Genomic DNA, 19,996 nt, shown 5'->3' with positions numbered 1-19,996 from the left:
ATATATTTTTATCAAAATGATTTTATTAATATTTCAAACACTTTTATATTTTTATGATTTTTTTATATTATAATTTTATGTTTTACGATTTTTTAATCCACATCAAATTTTACTTAAGATCTCGATTTTAACAACGTTGTTGGGCCTCTAGTTGCAGATTGGGAAAAATAAATTTTAAAACTTTAGAAGTCAAAGTTTAGTGTGGGCCAAAAGCGTGAAGCCCAAGTTAGTGTAAATAGAAAAACGACTTGAAGCCCAAGTTAGAAGCTGTAAAAGTCAAGCGAAGTCACAATCCGGGATAAGAACGTATACGTAGAGCCCAAAGAATCTTGAAACCAAGAATCTCCATATCCCCACCCAAACACAAAAATTAACGCTCGTTGATTCTGACACTCTCTGCTCTCTCTCTCTCTCTCTCCAACATTTGCATTGTCATAGTTGCAGACAAAACCCTAAATTCCCTCACACTTCCATTGGAATCCATTTTCCATTTTCTGTGAAAATATGCCGGCCAAGGACGACAGCTCCGAGAAGGAGAAGTGCCTCGATCTTTTCCTGAAGATCGGCTTGGACGAGCGCACAGCTCGAAACACCGTTGCCAACAACAAAGTCACCGCTAATCTCACTTCCGTCATCAACGAGGTATCCATTACCATCCACAATGTTTGACAATTAAATAATCCATCATTTTTTCTTTCTATTTGCGTGTTCACTTCCCGGAATGTTCAAATTTCCTTCATTTTTTATATTAATTGCAGTTGTTTTCTTTGGTTTTTTTTTTTGCTTTTTTAGGCTGGTGTTTCCGATGGGTGCAGCCGAACGGTTGGAAATCTTCTTTACACGGTAAGATATGTCTTTACATGCTCTTAATTCTTTGCCACACTCCTTGGATTTTTTTTTTTTGAATTATTTAATTGCGTTCTGCATGCAGCAAGACTCACTGAAATACATGAAGTCTATATTACTCGAGAGAAACTATCTTTTTTGATTTTTTTTATTATGGTTTTATTTTTTGTTAATTGTTGACATGGTTCATGCCATTGATTTATGTGGCAGGTTGCGACGAAGTACCCTGGAAATGCCTTGCCACATCGCCCAACATTGCTGCAATACGTTGTTTCTTCAAAGGTGTGCACAATAGATTGTTGGTTGCTGTTTATTTCATGTTTTTATATGATTACGCAGTATCTATTTTCTTGTTTGGTTGGCAAACTGCATCATAAAATCTGCTGCCGATTATTGGTTTAGATGAACTTTCACTCTTGAATTATTCTCTTTCTCATTAAGATTATTATTGCAGGTGAAAACAACGGCACAGTTAGATGCAGCACTATCTTTTCTTGCTAACACGGGTTTGGAGAATCTTGATTTGAACAAGTTTGAAGAAGCATGTGGTGTTGGTATGGTAGAAAGAACTTCAGTCTCATATAAAATTGACCTTAAGCTTGTGGTGTTGGTAATGTATAGTATAAAGAACTTTATTGTCTTATGAAATTGACCTTAATGTTCAATCCTTAGTTTAGTTGGTATTTTATTCTCTATGGCAGTTCGTGTGTGCTTATGTTCACTAGGAGAATTTCAGCAACTTGTATCTGCTTCTAATACTTTTTTTTATTTCACTTAGATTGGGCTCCAATATGTAGTTTGGAATTCTGTATTGCCCTAACTTTTCTGAGGTTGACAAACTTATCTTAAATCCTTTGCATATGTGAGCAGGTGTTGAGGTTTCAACAGAAGATATCAAACATCATGTTGATGAAGTTGTTGAGGAGAACAAGGCTACAATTTTGGAGCTACGCTATCGAATGAATGGTAGGTGCTCAGTTTTGGCTTCAAATGGATTTAATAGTTTAATTCTCACATTCATTTCATTGAAATTAAAAATTTAAATGATATGATGTGGTTTGAATGTCAAATTTATATGCTGTATATTGGTTACCATGCTGACCAATTTAAAACTGTAATTCACTGTTTGAATTCTTATAGACAAGTGCATTCTGTGGATGATTCGTTTGACTGTTGGTTGATGTATTCCTTATGTGATAATTTTCCCTTTTACTACCAATCTGTTCAGTGCTTACGAACTTTGATAATTTAAGTTTTATCTTGCCAGTGGGTGAGTTACTTGGGCATGTGCGGAAGAGGCTCCCATGGGGTGATGCAAAAGTTGCCAAGGTGATGGCTATGAATTGAACCTAATATGATGGATAGTTTGTTTATTTATTTCACGTTTTGTTGATACTGTTTAGTTGATTTAACTTTTTAATGTGGCAGCAACTTGTTGATGCAAAATTATATGAGCTACTTGGTGATAGGACAGCAGCAGATGACGAAAAACCTAAAAAAAAGAAAGATAAACCTGCTAAAGTAGAGGTGAGTTGGTTTATAGTTATTTCGCCGTTTTTCCATTACTGTTTAAGACATGGGTTACAGGTTTTTTGCAATTCCACTTGCTTGCATAGGATAAGGTAGCACCTGTTGCTACTCCTGAAAAGTCACCTGAAGATCTCAATCCATTTTTGATATTCCCTAATCCAGAAGAAAATTTGAAGGTATATAATTTCTTTATCTTGAAATTGAATTGCATCCTCTGTTCATGTTGTGAACCCAACGCTTCACTCTTTTAGTGTGCTTTTATGTTATATGGAGTCATTTTGATGGAGCCCCAAAAATACAACAACAAATAACTCTGAATGCAAAGACATTTTGTATTGACAAATGATATTGGAGACTAGCTCCTTACAATCCTACTAATAGAAATACAATAACAGTGCATAACAATGGCAGAAAATGAGACAGCAGAAAATAATACCAAAAGACCTCACTCACTCTCAAGCCTTACCTAGGCCAAAGAGATCCCAAGAGATCCTTTCCCAAAACCTCACTCCAAATATTCTGAATACATGCATACTCACACTTCCACACTTCCTACCTTTTATCCTATACTTCAGGAATATTCTAGAATAGTTACATAACAAACTAACTAATTCACTATTTTTAGGCCCATTGCCCATCACATTTCCAATTTACTGCTTGCTCATGACATTATGAGTGTTTACACACAGTGGTTATGATAAGAACCTTGAGGTGCACCACCTCAAAAGCTAGCTCAAAGGGCGAGAGTGCCCAAGGCCTTATAATAAACCTCACATTAGTTGCCCATACAACCAATGTGGGACTTCAAGTCCCATACCTTGCAAATGGGTCCTAACAGGTTAACTGGTTTGGGATATTGTACTTGCAAGGCAGTGTTTACATGCAGTGGTCTGCTTAGTAAATTTGTTGAACCTTTCTGGTCTGGGATATTGTACTTCCAAGGCATTATGAATTTTCTTTGATGCCAGTATTCCTGCTTCAGTTTTAAATTTGCATCTGCAACATGTCACGAGGGTCATGTTGATTTCAGGTGCATACTGAAGTACCTTTTAGTGATGGGAGCATTCTGAGATGTTGCAATACAAGGGTGCTTCTTGACAAACACTTAAAAGCAACTGGTGGGAAAGTTTTGACCCGCTTTCCACCTGAACCAAATGGATATTTGCATATTGGTCATGCGAAGGTATCTAATATGTTTCACATTCATATTGATGTGCTGATTAATTTTTTTTTATTTTCAGTTATGAATTATTATTCTTAAAATAATTAAGTGAATTATTTCTCAGGCAATGTTTATTGATTTTGGGTTGGCAAAAGATAGAGATGGAGGCTGCTACCTGAGGTTTGTAATTTCCCCCACTATATATTGTTAGTGTCATGAGGGCGAGTCTTGGAGCAGTGGTAAGTTTGCTCCTTGTGACCAGAAGGTTACGGGTTTGAGCTTGGGAAAAGGCTCTTTGCAAAAATGTTAGGGTAAAACTGCGTACGACCGACCCTTACCCCTACACTCACAAGTCGGGGAGCTTTGTGCATAGGGGTTTGTCCTTTTCACTTTCTATATCGTTATTGTTGTCTCTTCTGCTGAAAGAGATAGAGGATGCTCCTGGGGACATGAAACATTTAGAATTGTATATGGCTGTATTTGGCATCTTGGACATACCACATTTTTGGTAGGAACTTAAAAATGCTTAGTGATACATTGTGTGCTTGTAACAATCCCTCTAGATTTTCTATTAATAGCAAAGTATCCTCAGGATTTCTTGAGCATGCATATGTCTATTGTAGTCTTCCTTTGATGGTTTATATCTAGAACTTTTCTGGACATACAAGGAAATTCTGTACTGTATGAAAAGCTTGGTGGTACGGTACCTGTTCTCATTTTAGGAACTAGGTTGGAAGGAAGGAATCCCAGTTGCAGACAGATTTTTCTATGAAATTTAGAATTGAAAAAACTTGGTGGGACGTGCATCCCCTTTGTTACTATTGTCATATGCAGACCATTGACTTGTTGGCCCTGTTTACCTCTTTAACATTTCATGCACCAAACTGACCCCTCTTGTGAGATTATTCTTGGACCACGATGGAATTAATAGCTCTTCGATGAATGTTTGTAATGATTGACCAGTTTTGATTTAATGCATATATCTTATAAAATGTTGAACATCGATTTTCTTGTTAGATTGGTCATAAAAGATCCTAATTCCTAATATCAACCTACAAGTTTAATCTGTTAAATGAGCATATGACCTAAATGCCTTGGAAGCCTCCATTAGATCTTTGTGATTGAGCATTCAATATAATCTTATTTGTTCTAAGTTTGATGGCTTTTGGCACTTCTAGGTATGATGATACGAATCCTGAAGCAGAAAAGAAAGAGTATATTGATCATATTGAAGAAATTGTCCAGTGGATGGGTTGGAAACCATTCAAGGTATGTTAGTTTGTTTTGGTAGCACCTCTTGCGCTGTTCCTACCTACCATTTTAGAATTTAGAAGTTTAATAGCTTTGAACTATTTGCAGATTACTTACACGAGTGATTACTTCCAAGAATTGTATGAACTAGCAGTGGAGCTCACAAGAAGGGGTCATGCTTATGTTGATCATCAGGTTGGTATACAAACATCTAAATAGCATTTTACTGCAAATTTTAAGTGTTTCATTGGTTATTTCCCTTGGGTGGATGTAATGCATGCATCAGCTATTAATTGACTCATTCAAAGCAATTACTAAACCTTTTGGCAGTTTACTCTGGGCTATGTGAATCTTGATTGATTGGAATTATATCTTCAAGGATAAAATAATTAATGTGAATGGTTTATGGAGGAAGAGATAATTAATTGACTGATTTGGTTGTAGACACCTGATGAGATTAAGGAGTATAGAGAGAAAAAATTGAACAGTCCTTGGAGAGACAGACCAATTTCAGAATCATTGAAACTCTTTGAGGATATGAGACGTGGTCTTATAGAAGAAGGAAAAGCCACACTTAGAATGAAGCAAGACATGCAAAGTGAAAACTACAATATGTATGACCTTATTGCATATCGAATTAAGGTAAGCATGCAACTAGATGTGTTTGGTTACTCAAATTCTCAATGAGACAATGATATCTTATGGTATGAATACTTTCTACCTTTAGTTTACTCCACACCCTCATGCTGGAGACAAATGGTGTATCTATCCAAGTTATGATTATGCTCACTGCATTGTGGATTCACTTGAGAATGTCACACATTCAGTAAGTTTTCTTCCACTAAATGTCCTTCAGATGTTAATTCATTTTTCTTGCTGGCAGTTTGAGTTCTGATTTTTTGTTACTCATTGCTATTTCAACCTTCAATTAGACTATGTTAACCATAGATTGATAAGCTCTCTTATTTTTATAACTATATATTAATGGCAATGATCTTTCCAATTATGTCCCCTTAAGTAAAGAAGGTGATGATATTTAGATATCTTAAGATAGTGCCTAGGCAGCTAGAATTCCTAAATTATCGTTTAACATTGACATATTTGTGTTAATTTTTGTTGATATTTTTATAGTTTATTGGTTATAGAATTATTGAGTTGGAGTTATGTTTTCACATGTTTGCAGTTCTCTTCTCCATATAACTTGGTGGTTTGATGTACATATTCTTATGATATTATTCAAAAGGTAAAAAACTGATATATTATTCACTTGAGAAAATGTGTACAAGGTTACAATATTTATAGAGAAACTAATGGGCCTAAATGATGAATAAACCCAAATCCTAAATATAATCTGTCTAAATCCTAAACAAATCTGGCTAATAAAGGAAACAAATAATTACAGGTATTTTCCTTATTTACAACACTCCCCCTCAAGCTGAGAATGAATATTTATCATTCTCAGCTTGCCAATAAGTTCTTGAAACTTGTCAGTGGGAAGTCCCTTGGTCAAGACATTAGCTAGTTGACGACCAGAGAGAATATAAGGTGTAGAAATTAGTCCGCTATCTAGTTTTTCCTTGATGAAGTGGTGGTCGATCTCAATGTGCTTGGTTCTGTCGTGTTGAACGGGATTGTGAGCTATAGAGATGGCTGATTTATTATCACACAACAGCTTTATAGGTCCTTCACATCTTATTTTGTGATCAACTAGAATAATCTTTAACCATAATAAAATAATTCACAAATGCCTTGGGCCATGGCTCAAAATTCGGCCTTAGCACTTGATCTTTGCTTTTTACTTCTCCATGTTATCAGGTTCCCACATTAGCTAGTTGACGACCAGAGAGAATATAAGGTGTAGAAATGAGTCCGCTATCTAGTTTTTCCTTGATGAAGTGGTGGTCGATCTCAATGTGCTTGGTTCTGTCGTGTTGAACGGGATTGTGAGCTATAGAGATGGCTGATTTATTATCACTCAACAGCTTCATAGGTCCTTCACATCTTATTTTGAGATCAACTAGAATAATCTTTAACCATAATAAAATAATTCACAAATGCCTTGGGCCATGGCTCAAAATTCGGCCTTAGCACTTGATCTTTGCTTTTTACTTCTCCATGTTATCAGGTTCCCACAGAGAAACATGCAATAGCCTAAGTTTGACCAACAATTTGTTACAGACCCAATATAATCAACATTAGTATATATGATAGGAACCAGATCAGAGAAAAACAATAACAGAAAAGAAGAACAATGATTTTGGCCCAAAAAGAACACTTTCTGGATTTTCTGTATTATATGGAAAGGAAATTACAATAAAAAATGAAAGAAGAAGAACAACAGATAATCAACTCCATTACAAGGCAAATTCTACTATTGACTACTTTTACTATAAAAGAGGAAAATTAAGCTCAACACATTTGAGAGGTGTTGATCTCTCCCAATATCCAAAAGGATCCCAATATTTCCCAAATATCCAAGATACCAAGACTTTCCCTTCCTACTCCTATTTATATTGTGAATTTCCAGCCAATGTCCAAGTCCCTAACTGTTTTCTGTTTAGCTTTCTCTAGAATATTCTTTGTTAACAAACTTGCTGACTCAGCATGATTCTCCAGCCCACTTATTTCTCTTGCTTGCAAGGTGGGGTCGTATCAATACTTTCCCTCAAAACTTTCACCTTGTCCTCAAGGTGAAGTGAAGTCCTCAAAACCTACCGCCGAGATCCCATACATAATCATCCTTGCAATACTTAATCATCAAAACTTCATCTTTAAAACAGGATCCAGATTGCAATTCTTCTTGAGATATGTCCAGACTTACTATACCCTCTTCACAAAAGGATAACCTTTTTAGACTACCATAATACTGATGCAATATTTTGGTTGGAAATTTAAGAATCTGGGTATAGATTTGATGAAGAAAAATCCACTGCTGAAAGGAAGACTCAAATTGAATATGCTGGCTTTGCATTGTATGATATAAAAAGTACCTCCATTCCTGTAGCATTTTCCCTTTTTCCTGCAATTCTTCTAGCAACTGGTTAGTCTTCCTTGGAGAATTATATTTTGTTGAATGCCCAGTGCCTGATCTGCATCTCCAATTTGCTTGCATACTCCCAGTTTGTCTAGGCAGAATTTGCTCCCAACATGAACTCCAATCAGCAGTGTAAAACTCTATGGAAGCTAATTGCTTACAGTCAAGCAAGCCGTGAGACTTCCAAGGCCGCATAAGGGTAGCTGAACATGAACCCAAACCCAACCCATGCGTGAGGAGCTTGAACAGAACATGGTGGAGCATAGCCTCGTAGCAACACAAGACGGAGACGAGGGAAGGAAGTGGGAACAGATTTGTAACATGTATTCTATGTCTCATGAATGTAGTCAGAATTATGGGCTTAAATGCCCAATCATACCCAATAGAAGTTAAAGGATCAACATCCTTGGGTTGGGCCCGAATCCATTGAATATTAATTGGGTCCCAACTTCTTAAATCAAATAAACAGCCCACCTTTTCTTTTATTTTTAACTCCCATTTTTTTTCCTTATTAACTTGGGCTTGGCCCACTAGGTTAAAAAATTGACCCAACATTGGTAATTTCAGCACTGACCTTGCACATTTCTTCTTGTAGCCGTGTTCCATGTCCGCTGCTGCAACAACCAGATCCGCCTCCCTAATCTGAACCACTTCTTCTTTTTCATGATGCATACATAGATGACCTCTTCCAACACCATTAGACAAATGTCCCTGTTGCTTCTTCTCTGGACAGCGCCAATTTGGTGGTTTTGGTAATGGTGGAGGGTGCTTTACCTCTTTCAATGGTTGTTGCTTAAACAGATCATGTATCCCCTTTTCCAACACATTCTCCGCGTCTCTGGCTTCCTCAACTTCTTCTTCTTTTGTATTTCTTTCTTCCTCCTTTCGAACAGCTAATGGGTCCACCTCTTTGCAGATCACGTGGTGCTTCCCAACTGTTTTTGCTTTCTTTTCTCTTATGGCTTTTGACTCCTCCAACACAATTTCTTTTGGCAACTCTGTTTCTGGTTTTGGAAGTTCTGATTCGACCTCCACATTCTGAACCTGTTCATTTTTTTGCACCTTCTCTAATTTTGCAGATTCTGGATCTGCATATTTGAGCAGTCCTTGAACCTCCTCCCTCATCTTTTCATCACCTTCGATCGTCTCCTCCTTCAACGTTTTATTTTCTGGTTCTGGTTCTTCATCTACCAAACAAATCTGAGGTAGATATTTTTCTATGAAAGCTCTCTCAAATTTCCTCCAGCTTACCTTAGGATTAAGCCAACTCCAACAATTATACCATCTCAGTGCAGATCCTCTAAGCCCTTTCACAGCCTCTGTCCGCCTCTCATCTTCATGAATTCTTTCTTCTTTGAAATATTTTTCTAGGTAGATTAGCCATCCCCAAGCTTCATCACCTTCTCCATAGAACTTTGGGACTTCCCTTCTATTTCTGAGGCAATTCTTCATCTCAACAAACGGTAGAAATTGTTGGACTATATCCGCTCGGAATCGTGACCATGTAAATTCCTTAGTCTGAAGCTTCCACCAAAAATACCAGTCCCAAGCTTCTCCCAGCAAGGCTTTTCTCACTTGTGATAGCCAAGCAACTTCTGATCTACCATTCTTGCGAAAATACCACTCTATCCAATTTAACCACTCATATATATCTTCACCAGAAAATACTGGGATCTTCATCCTATGAAATTGATTTTCCATTTTTTTTTTTTGGATCGGTATCCTTCAAAGCCCCCTAGATCAGAGAGCTCTGATACCAATTGATAGGAACCAGATCAGAGAAAAACAATAACAGAAAAGAAGAACAATGATTTTGGCCCAGAAAGAACACTTTCTGGATTTTCTGTATTATATGGAAAGGAAATTACAATAAAAAATGAAAGAAGAAGAAGAACAGATAATCAACTCCATTACAAGGCAAATTCTACTATTGACTACTTTTACTATAAAAGAGGAAAATTAAGCTCAACACATTTGAGAGGTGTTGATCTCTCCCAATATCCAAAAGGATCCCAATATTTCCCAAATATCCAAGATACCAAGACTTTCCCTTCCTACTCCTATTTATACTGTGAATTTCCAGCCAATGTCCAAGTCCCTAACTGTTTTCTGTTTAGCTTTCTCTAGAATATTCTTTGTTAACAAACTTGCTGACTCAGCATGATTCTCCAGCCCACTTATTTCTCTTGCTTGCAAGGTGGGGTCGTATCAATATACTTCCAAGGATAGATTTCCCCCTCTCCGGAATAATAGTCCTCTCCAGAGAATTCTGTCTACTGCGTGCATGTGTTTCTCCTTTGGGTCATGCACGAACTAACTGACAATGCTAACTGCATAGGCTAGATCAAGTCTAGTATGAGCAAGATATATCAATCTTCTCACTAGTCGTTGGTATTATCCTCAACTGGAGGATTCTCCTCTACGTTCCCGAGTTTGTGATTTTGCTCAATTGGGGCACCAGAAGGTTTACACCCAAGCTTTCCCGTTTCTTTAAGAAGATCAAGGATATACTTTCCTTGACAGATAAAGCTACCTTCCCATGAATGAATAAACCCAAATACTAAACAATATTGAAAATCATATAAGATATATTTGATATAATGTGTGCTAATATTGTTCGGTATATCATGTACTGTTCACTATAGCAGTTGGAGCTTTTTTTGTTATAAATGTCCAATGTTCTATTGATAACTATTTCAATGCAGTGATGTAAGAAATTGTGTCTGGTCTTCATATGAAAATTTAAGCATTACAATATGCTACACCAATTTGTTTGGTTTTTTTATCTTGGACTGTAGACCCGTTGATTTCAAGCTGGGTTATGGCCTTGATTGATAAAGTTGGGGGGTGTTTTAATTCATTGACCTATGTGATTTTACTTTTGCTGCGTTGAATTTTTATACAAGTATGCAATTTTTTTTAAAGAACCAATTCAACCAAAAAGCTTAAGAACCAATTTTTTTTTATATGTTGTTAATGCATCTAGCAAAAAAAAAGTTTGATGCCAAGTTCCTATTTACATCACTCATTGTGTGCCCAATGACTTTTATGTCTAATCTAATAAGCTTCATTCCTGACAAGTAGCATTCAGATTTCATTAAAATTTACCAATTGTGTTAATGCATGCTGTGGCTGATAGCTTTGTGTGTGTGTATGCACGCGCATGCGATTGAATGCATATACTCTTGTGCCACCTCGGACTCTTGTGGTTAAAAGTGGTTTCTTATTATATGTTCTTTTTAGTTTGCTGGCAGTCCTTACCTGCTAGTTTTTCAAATCACTTAGTTCAGGATTAATTGCAAGAAATATAATTCTGTAGTTTTTATATTGTTAATGCATCTAGGGGGAAAAAGTTTGATGCTAAATTCTTATTTAAATCACTCATTTATTACCAAAAATTAAAAAAAATTCATATAAAAGTCATAATATATAGATTTAATGATCAAGATAAATATATGATATTTAGCTAATCACATTGTCATAAATTTGAATACTATTTTATTTTACTTTCTTGAAGTTGATCTCAACAAAGTATCGTTAATTCTCTTATTTTTAATATGGAGATCTACTTTTAAATTAATGGCGGAAGAGAATTAGTCGAGGCACTGACATTAATACTACTTAATTACAATATCAAAGGAAATAATCAATTAATTTGATCATAAAAACAAGAAAAACCTCATCATATCATCAGTACGATGATAAATATAGCAGAGTATCTACTATGCATGATGCTCATGGGCAAAAATTCTTCACCTAAAGTTGACAATGCAGATTTTACCGAAAAGGAAACATGATTTTACATAGATGATCTTCATACTCAGATGGTCAACGGGGACAGTGTGAAAATTGGAAACTTCAATCTAATCAACTGGTGCAAAATCATAATTAAATTAATAATAGTCATTGTGCAAGTAGCAGTTTTTTAATACTAGTTTTCGATGTTGTTTCCTTTTTTTTTTTTTTTTTTAACTTGATTTCTTTCTTGTTTCCTATTCCTTAAATCTTTATGAAGGATGTTAATTTCTTTGTTTTTTGGAAGATTTGTAAAAGTCAAGCAGTGTCCCTTTGATTCTCTTTCTTTTCCTCTACTTGCACTTGCATGTTATGTATTTATGATAGATTGTTGTCAAGGGTTTCAATTTTTAAACTAATATATGATTATCTCATGCAGCTGTGTACACTTGAATTTGAGACACGTCGTGCGTCATACTATTGGTTGTTGCATGCGTTGGGCATTTACCAACCTTATGTATGGGAATATTCAAGGTTGAATATCTCTAACACAGTTATGTCCAAGCGCAAGGTGAGGCAACAATTTTGGGCATTGTAAATTGTTTTTGAGTAATGCTTATAATTTTCCATTCCCTAATTATATATTCTTTGTTGAAGCTAAATCGTCTAGTGACAGAGAAGTGGGTTGATGGGTGGGATGATCCTCGTCTGATGACATTAGCTGGTTTGCGGCGTAGAGGCATGACTGCAACTGCGATCAATGCTTTTGTCCGAGGAATTGGAATCACCAGAAGGTAGCATATGAGTTTCCTATACACTATTTGTGAGAGTTCTGCAATTGGTTGTATAAGAATACTACTTCCCAGTTATTAATGCAGAAAAGTTCTTGAGACCATGCACTTTGGTTTGCAATCCATATCTAAGTTGTTCTAAATCTCGTTTTGCCTCTACCTCTCCTAAGGTAGCAAAATTTTGAAAGTTTTGTGGGAATTTGTATTTAATAATGCTTTGTGATTAGATCAAATTGATTGCTATTTAAGTCTCTTTCAACCTCTGATTTTGAAAAGTTATCACTGAATTTGAGTTATGATTGTTATAAATGGATGAATTCTCTAGATTCACTAATCAATACTAGTTCCGTATTTGCATGTTAATTTTGTTGTGGACATCTTTTTTCCTTTCCTTTTTAAAATAATTTTTTTCTGCTGTAGTGATGGAACTTTGATATCTGTGGAACGCCTTGAATACCATGTTAGGGAAGAATTGAACAAAACAGCTACTCGCACAATGGTTGTCCTAAACCCTCTCAAGGTATATTGTCTGTCTGCATTCTTTCTACAGGATTTTGTTTGACTTAACTAGCTAGACTGATAGATTCTGTCTTCGAAGGTTGTTATTACTAATCTTGAAGCCAACTCAGCAATTGAGGTTGATGCAAAGAGATGGCCTGATGCTCAAGCTGATGATGCATCTTCTTTTTACAAGGTGAAATTGTGCTTGTGAAAACTGATATCTTTAGGTAGTACTAAGGTTTCGGGAAATCTTGTTACATTAAACTAATTTGGCCAAACTGATGTCCCCTGGTGATTCTCTGTCTAATTAACTTTTAATATATTGTTAAAGCTTTATCACAATATATAACTACCTCATGGTGTTGGTAATCTTGTGTTTTTATGTTTCTAATTTTTTTTTGTTATGCATTTGTTTTTAGATTCCATTTTCCAAAGTTGTATATATTGAACGTTCGGATTTCCGGATGCAAGATTCGAAGGATTATTATGGCCTTGCTACTGGTAAATCTGTGATACTCAGGTAAGTAGAAGGCACAGATTAATATTGTGCATGAGAAGTTGTTGGTTCAATATTCAAAAGTTGTTGTTTTGCGCAGATACGGATTTCCTATTAAGTGCACTGAAGTTATTTTAGCTGATGATAATGAAACTATTATTGAAATTCGAGCTGAGTATGATCCTTCAAAGAAGACAAAGCCTAAGGTTTATTGACTTGCTAATCTGTTGGTTAAAATTAATGTTTCCAAAGAGTTCGGAAGATCAGTTTGGTGATATTTGCAAATTTTTTGTTTATAGGGTGTTCTCCATTGGGTTTCTCAACCTTCTCCTGGAGTTGATCCATTAAAGGTGGAAGTCAGGTTGCTTGAGAGGCTATTCCTATCAGAGGTTAGCTATTGTTTATGTCTGTACTCTTTCACATTTATATTCTTGTTTTCTAATATTATTTCTCTGCTCCGTTTATGTCAATCAATCCAATAGAATCCTGCTGAACTTGACAACTGGCTTGGCGATCTAAACCCTCATTCCAAGGTGGTAATTCCGGATGCATATGGTGTGTCCTCACTCCAGGATTCGAAAGTTGGGGACAGTTTCCAATTTGAAAGATTAGGTACTTTACTTTCACAACTTACTGCATGTGCCTTAAATTGATCCGTATTTCATCCTTGTTTGCTTAACGTATGATCCTTATGTCTGCAATTCCAGGCTATTTTGTGGTCGATCAGGACTCTACTCCGGAAAAACTTGTTTTTAATAGGACTGTCACCTTAAAGGACAGTTATAGTAAGGGTGGAAAGTAGGATTCATGAATGGAGGAGAATAGTAGTAAAATCAAGATGGCAGGCAGGTGGGCACGGAATACTTGTTCATATAGAATCATTTTTTGGGGGGCGTGTACACTGTTTCTGGCTGCTTATTTTTGGTGACCAATCAGAAGTTCCACTGTTGTTTTATTACCTCTGGTGTGGTTTTGTAGTTTGAATATTATATTTAACTCCCGGTGAAATAATACTATCGTTGCTGTTATTCTCTTGCCACTCTGGTGGTGTAAAAATTACACCATTTCAGTCCTGGAAGAGTGTAAAAGAAAAGCATGTAACTAAATATCAAGCTAAGTTTTTGCACTGTATTCGTGTGACATTGTCATTAACAGTGATGTATATACCGAATTGACTTCAAATGTTTAGATTCAGCGTATTTTGTGACTGTAAAAATGTATATGGATATTCTAGTTGAATGGTTTTCATCGATCGTTGTTAGTATGGTGTATTGTTGTATCCTTGTCATAAATTTCATGCTATCTTATCATATATCATGCCATATTTTGACCAAGGAAAATCTAAAAGTAGATACAACAGAAGAATCTGTAAATATGTGTGAATGTATCATTTCCTTTCATTACTATATAATTGTATTTCTTTTAGCCCAAATAAATAATGAAATGGACCAGAAGCTTAAGATAGGTGCCAGTAATGTACCGCGATAAGTAGATAGGTTTCCTCGGTGGGTTCCTGTAATACAATCTCAAATTGAGCTTTAGCTTAGTAATCAACAGTGAATTCACTTACAGTTGGGTGAAAAAGATGGCAATTTGAGACTAAGTAGAGCCAGGTCCTGGGACTTTGATTTCGCTTCTTTCTTCTTCCTTCTTTCTTTTTTATATTAAAAGGAGAGGTTAGAAGTTATCTTCAACAAAGCTATACCATCTTAGCAATGGCAAAGGAAAGTATGATTTGGTTTTAGATTTTCAAATGAATGTATGTTTTAGATACGTATACATCTCATGTTTGTATTGGGTCAACATGAACTTTATATGATATTTTGACTGAAGATCGGATTAGAATTGAGTTAACCTGATATTTTAATAAAATATATTTTAGATAAAATTAAGGGGGAAAATATCTAATGTTATTTTAGACAATTTTGTCTAATGTTCACTTAAACGATATCGTTTCGGAGTTGAAAAATTAAAAAATTAAAATGATAAAGATTGTTATAATCCTGAAATAAATAAATTATAAATTAAAAATGAACCGTAAAATCAAAATTAAAGATTGTTTTCAATATATTTTTAAAACTAATTATATTAATATAAATATTTTTGTATGTAATGCGAAAAATAAATATTAAGTGACTTGACCTGTTTAAAAAATACACTTTAGACCAATTTTAAAATCCACATTCATCCTAGTTAACTTCGTGGGACGGGTTATTGGCACAGTATTGGGACGGGACCGGATGTTGAGTACTCAAAATACTAACTATTACTTCTATGGTTTTTGCAGCTTTTCTTTTGTCAATGTTTATATTTTGTCATAATTTGGCTGATTATTTGTAGCGTAATTGATCTCGTGATCATCAATCCCTGCAAACTAAATATTATGTTAGTGTACTGCATTTTCCTTTCTCTATTGCAATTTGACGGATGGTATGTGGGTTGATGAAATACTAGTGTACTGCATTTGTTTTTCTATGGGATGAAACTACCACCATGATTAATTCTGGGACGAGACGAACTAAGGCGAAACTGAAGGAGCTTGCTAGTTAATTACAAGTAGTTTGATGTTTTGCTTCTGGTGCCGGAGTAAAGAGAGAACAAGAAAGGAAGAACAAAAAATAAAAATAAAAATAAAAATAAAAATAAAAATAAAATCATAAATAAAGGTTTAAAAATAATTGCCTATAATAGGATGGTTAACAAATAAATAACAAGAAACTGGCAGTGGCCTATAGTACCCAAGTAAATTCAATGGAGCATCCCTGCTCCATAAGTTTCTAGGAGCATGTTAAGCCTCTCCCAAATGGAGATGTCTATTGGCTTAATTTTTGCTATTTCAATATATATATATATATATTTTTTTAATAGTGGTCTGTCCAGAGATCTCTGCCAGTTGCCTTTCGTTAAATACCGAACTTGTACTTAAATTTTGAAAGGATTACAAGTAGCTTGGGATTTGATTATTAAATTTCTGGTTGTGGAAAGTGACTAAGCTATTGCGGTTGAGTTTCCAGTAGGAACATTTCCGACTCAGATTACCAAATGATGTGTTGCATCAAGTTCAAGGAGTGGCTTAGCAAAGACTGGCAGATTCAGATTGCCCACTCGAAGAGAGAAGGAAATATATGTGTTGATTGGTTGTTGTTTGATTGTCATTTTGAGAACAACGTGTGTGAACATCTTGATATCCCTAATGATCTGGGTCCTGTTGACCCATGATGTCTGTAATTTAGTTTTTTAGTAGTTTTTCTGAACTTTGCGCCTTTGTTGTACTAAAAAAAAATACCGAACATGTTAAGTTTTGGGGTGAAGGTAGGTCGGATTGACTCGTTTAGTCACGTCATAAATAGTGGTATTGAGTTGAAATTCAAACCTATCAATCCTTTTTAATTCGCCCCGCATAAAGGTGGATCAAAGCGGGTTCAATTCGTCCTAGGCGTGAGAGACCCAAAAAATTTTACGATGGAGAAAAAAAATTAAAGATTAAAGTTACAAGTATTATTAAGACTAATAGAAGGGATTAACTATTACAAGAGCTTTTTGGGAAGGGGTCAACTATTAAGATTAATAGTCTATAATTATTAAAAAAATCTCATTATATATATATATATATATATATATATATATATATATATATATATGGGATAAGATACTGTTACTAGCAAATAATATTACTATCAATGTTACTATCATATCTTAACCGTTGATTTTCGTCAATCAAAGATATTATTTTCACAAATCAAATTCATTAAATAATTATTAATTCACAATAAATAATAATTGTTGATTGGCGGAAATCAACGGTTAAGATATGATAATAACATTTTTTTTTGGTAAGCTGGGTAAAACACACCACAACACAAATACATAACTGAAATACGACGAGTTCTACAAATAGAAGCTAAATCTGCATCAAACAGCAGACCAATTCCAAGGGGAGGAGAATTAAAAACACAAAAATCATCAGAATTAACATCCATAAAAGGAAAATTTGCCAGCCAATCCGCACAACAGTTTCCTTCTCTGATAGTATGAACCAGATGAACTCTCCAGTCCTTTTGAATCCATGTCCGTAATCGAGAAATCAGATGATTCTCGCGGACTGCATCACCATCACTTCAGGTTCTCAGATTCCCGGTGAGCCTTCACGAGGCAGGGATGCGACCCGTGGGTAGAGGTGCTACGACAGACCGAATTTTGAGTAGCTGTAGGCTACTGCTATTTTGGAGTGTATTTATGTTGTTTCATATTCCATTATTTTGTGGATCATGATGTCTGATCCTTTATTTTGTATATGGCTTGTATATGATTTGTACATGTTTTCTGTTTTGATGCATGTACAATTATGTATTCAGGCCTGTTTATATTTCGATGTAGTATTCAGTTTTATGCTTACTTGTTGGATTTGCATGCTGCTAGACATAGTGGCACGGAGCCAAGTTATGCATGCGCCCATGGTTGGGTATATAGTCCTATATGGATATCTGGTGTTTCTGAAATCATATATGGTATAAACTCTTTATCAGGAACCCTTGAGAGTGGGATTTGCAAATCCCCAGATGTCCGATTTATAGAAGTTACTCTGCCTGGTTTTTGTCTTCGTCAAATAAGAATTAAATTAGGAGAAGTATGCAATGTGAGATATAATGTGAAAACGAAATAAAGAAAAAGAAAAAGTTAGCTCGTATTTTCATAAGTTAAGTTTTCCGCTTTTTCTGTTTGTATCATATATATGTTAATTGAACTAGCTCGAGACGGGGATGTTACCACGCCTACCTGGGGCGCGTCTGGTTGCTATAGATCTGTAAATTGGTTTCAAAATGTTATATTTTCGTAATTTCTTATTTAACCAAGAAGAGGCAGGTTACCTTTACAATTTTTGTTTGTTTACAACTATTACAATCTTAACTATGTATTATGGGAGTACAAATACTTGAGAGTGTACTCCCTGGAGTTCATAGTTAAAGTTGTAAGAATTGTAAACATAACCTTCCCATTTAATAATATTTAAATTTTTTTGCCAGTTAATGTTGCATTAATTCTACTCTATCCTTCAAGGAAATATCACCCATCCTACCCATAAACAAGTTAAAATATCAAACTCAGTTTTCTTTATTATTCCACTACTCGAATTATATTAGATAATATAAGGTGAATTTTTTGAGATTGTTATGAACCTATATAAGAGGCCCATGCTATATAAAGCCCAATAGTGGGCAATAGAAAGAGAAAACTAATATGATTAAAGGAAAATATCAATATATGATACTAATCCTAATACGACAGTAATGAACCTGGACATGGGCTTGTTAAGGAAGCATCAAAGGTCAAGAATTCCATTATCCAAAAGTGAATCCTATAAATAAGAGATAAAACCTATAGATATGGAACTTACTCTCTCTTTACTGTTATGTTATCACTGTACACACACGACCCCTTTGGCTAATGTCGTTTTTATCAGCGTACAGTGATCTGTTATACTTAAAGGAATCTAATCCATAGATATCTGAAAGAGCATCTAGATCCAAGATCAATCCACTAATCTTTTGACTAGATATTTCTATCCCTATAATAGATCAGAGACAAATACTAACTAACATAACTGCGAATGTGTGGTTTGGTGCATTATCATAAACTCAAATTTTACCGGTCAATTTTTGGGACCAAGCCGACCGGATTGAGAACTGAGAAAGTATTGCAAATGGACATGACTTTAATTATAATACCCAGAAAGACAGAAAGGTCACTTTCTCCAAATTGAAAAACCACCACCATCAGTACCTTTCTTACAACAAAGAAACTATTTTAAAATTATGGCCAACGATGAAGTGAAAATGTGGTGATTCTATGTAAAAAAAAAAAATAAAAAAATTAGGGCAATTATGTCTACACACGCGATTTTTTTATTTCCATTTTAAGATATATTTGTTCAGAAATTTCTTACTATTTTTAAAAAAGTTTTTCCTTTCGATTCATGCATCAGTTTTAATGTATGTATCAAAAAGTTAAAATAGAATAGAATAATCAATGAGCGTAGAAAACGTGACAACAGAAATGAAATTTTTATTTCATTTTATTCTATTATTCCGATTTTCATTCCCACCAAAATCAATCAGTAAACCAAAAGTTATTCCGCTATTATATCACTAGGGGCATCTTGAATTTTATACCATCACCTAGCGAGCAGATAGTTGATATGTGTTTCAGTTAGTTTCTATTCAGAACTTCATGATGATTAATTATTACCATATGATATACATCAGTACTTCCCACGTTCACGATTCCCCATCATAATAAAAACCTTATCCAAACCAGACTATAAACCTGCTTATTGCATATTCTTAAAATAAGCTAATAAGAGAACCTTAAACTAGCTGCTACCTGCTATTATGCCAAAAGCGTAGGCAACAAATTTGGCATTGCAATTTTCATTAACAAACAAAAATTTATTCTTATAGTGAAGTGAAAGATGATTTAGTGACGTTCCCTTCAATGGGACTTATCCCCATACTCCATATGCTGCAAATGTTCACTTGTGCACAATTCTCGATCTTTTACTTATATTAAGCTCAATTATTAGGAAAAGGTATATTTATTACTTATTTTCATTTATAACTTCTTACAACTATATCTTAACCGTTGATTTTCGT

The 19,996-nt window shown here is 35.0% G+C and overlaps 1 protein-coding gene across 1 annotated transcript; it reads left to right on the top strand.

Annotated features, from left to right (window-relative positions):
* Positions 1-364: 364 nt before the first annotated feature.
* LOC133286110 (glutamine--tRNA ligase) lies at positions 365-14,614 on the top strand. Its single transcript, XM_061483458.1, has 23 exons — positions 365-642; positions 793-843; positions 1,057-1,128; positions 1,301-1,400; positions 1,717-1,812; positions 2,114-2,175; positions 2,275-2,373; positions 2,463-2,552; positions 3,407-3,559; positions 3,663-3,718; positions 4,717-4,807; positions 4,898-4,984; positions 5,234-5,431; positions 5,517-5,615; positions 11,998-12,129; positions 12,216-12,352; positions 12,770-12,869; positions 12,948-13,043; positions 13,270-13,370; positions 13,447-13,552; positions 13,646-13,735; positions 13,829-13,958; positions 14,054-14,614. The coding sequence occupies exons 1-23, from the start codon at positions 505-507 to the stop codon at positions 14,146-14,148; spliced, it is 2,379 nt and encodes a 792-aa protein (XP_061339442.1). The 5' UTR covers positions 365-504; the 3' UTR covers positions 14,149-14,614.
* The last annotated feature ends 5,382 nt before the right edge of the window (positions 14,615-19,996 follow it).

The sequence above is a fragment of the Gastrolobium bilobum genome, unplaced genomic scaffold (genome assembly GCF_033153095.1).
Source record: "Gastrolobium bilobum isolate Gb01-03AN ecotype WA unplaced genomic scaffold, APGP_CSIRO_Gbil_v1 utg1240, whole genome shotgun sequence".
NCBI lineage: Eukaryota > Viridiplantae > Streptophyta > Magnoliopsida > Fabales > Fabaceae > Gastrolobium > Gastrolobium bilobum.
The sequence above is the reverse complement of the archived record's forward strand: the minus strand, read 5'-3'. Positions and strand labels throughout refer to the sequence as shown.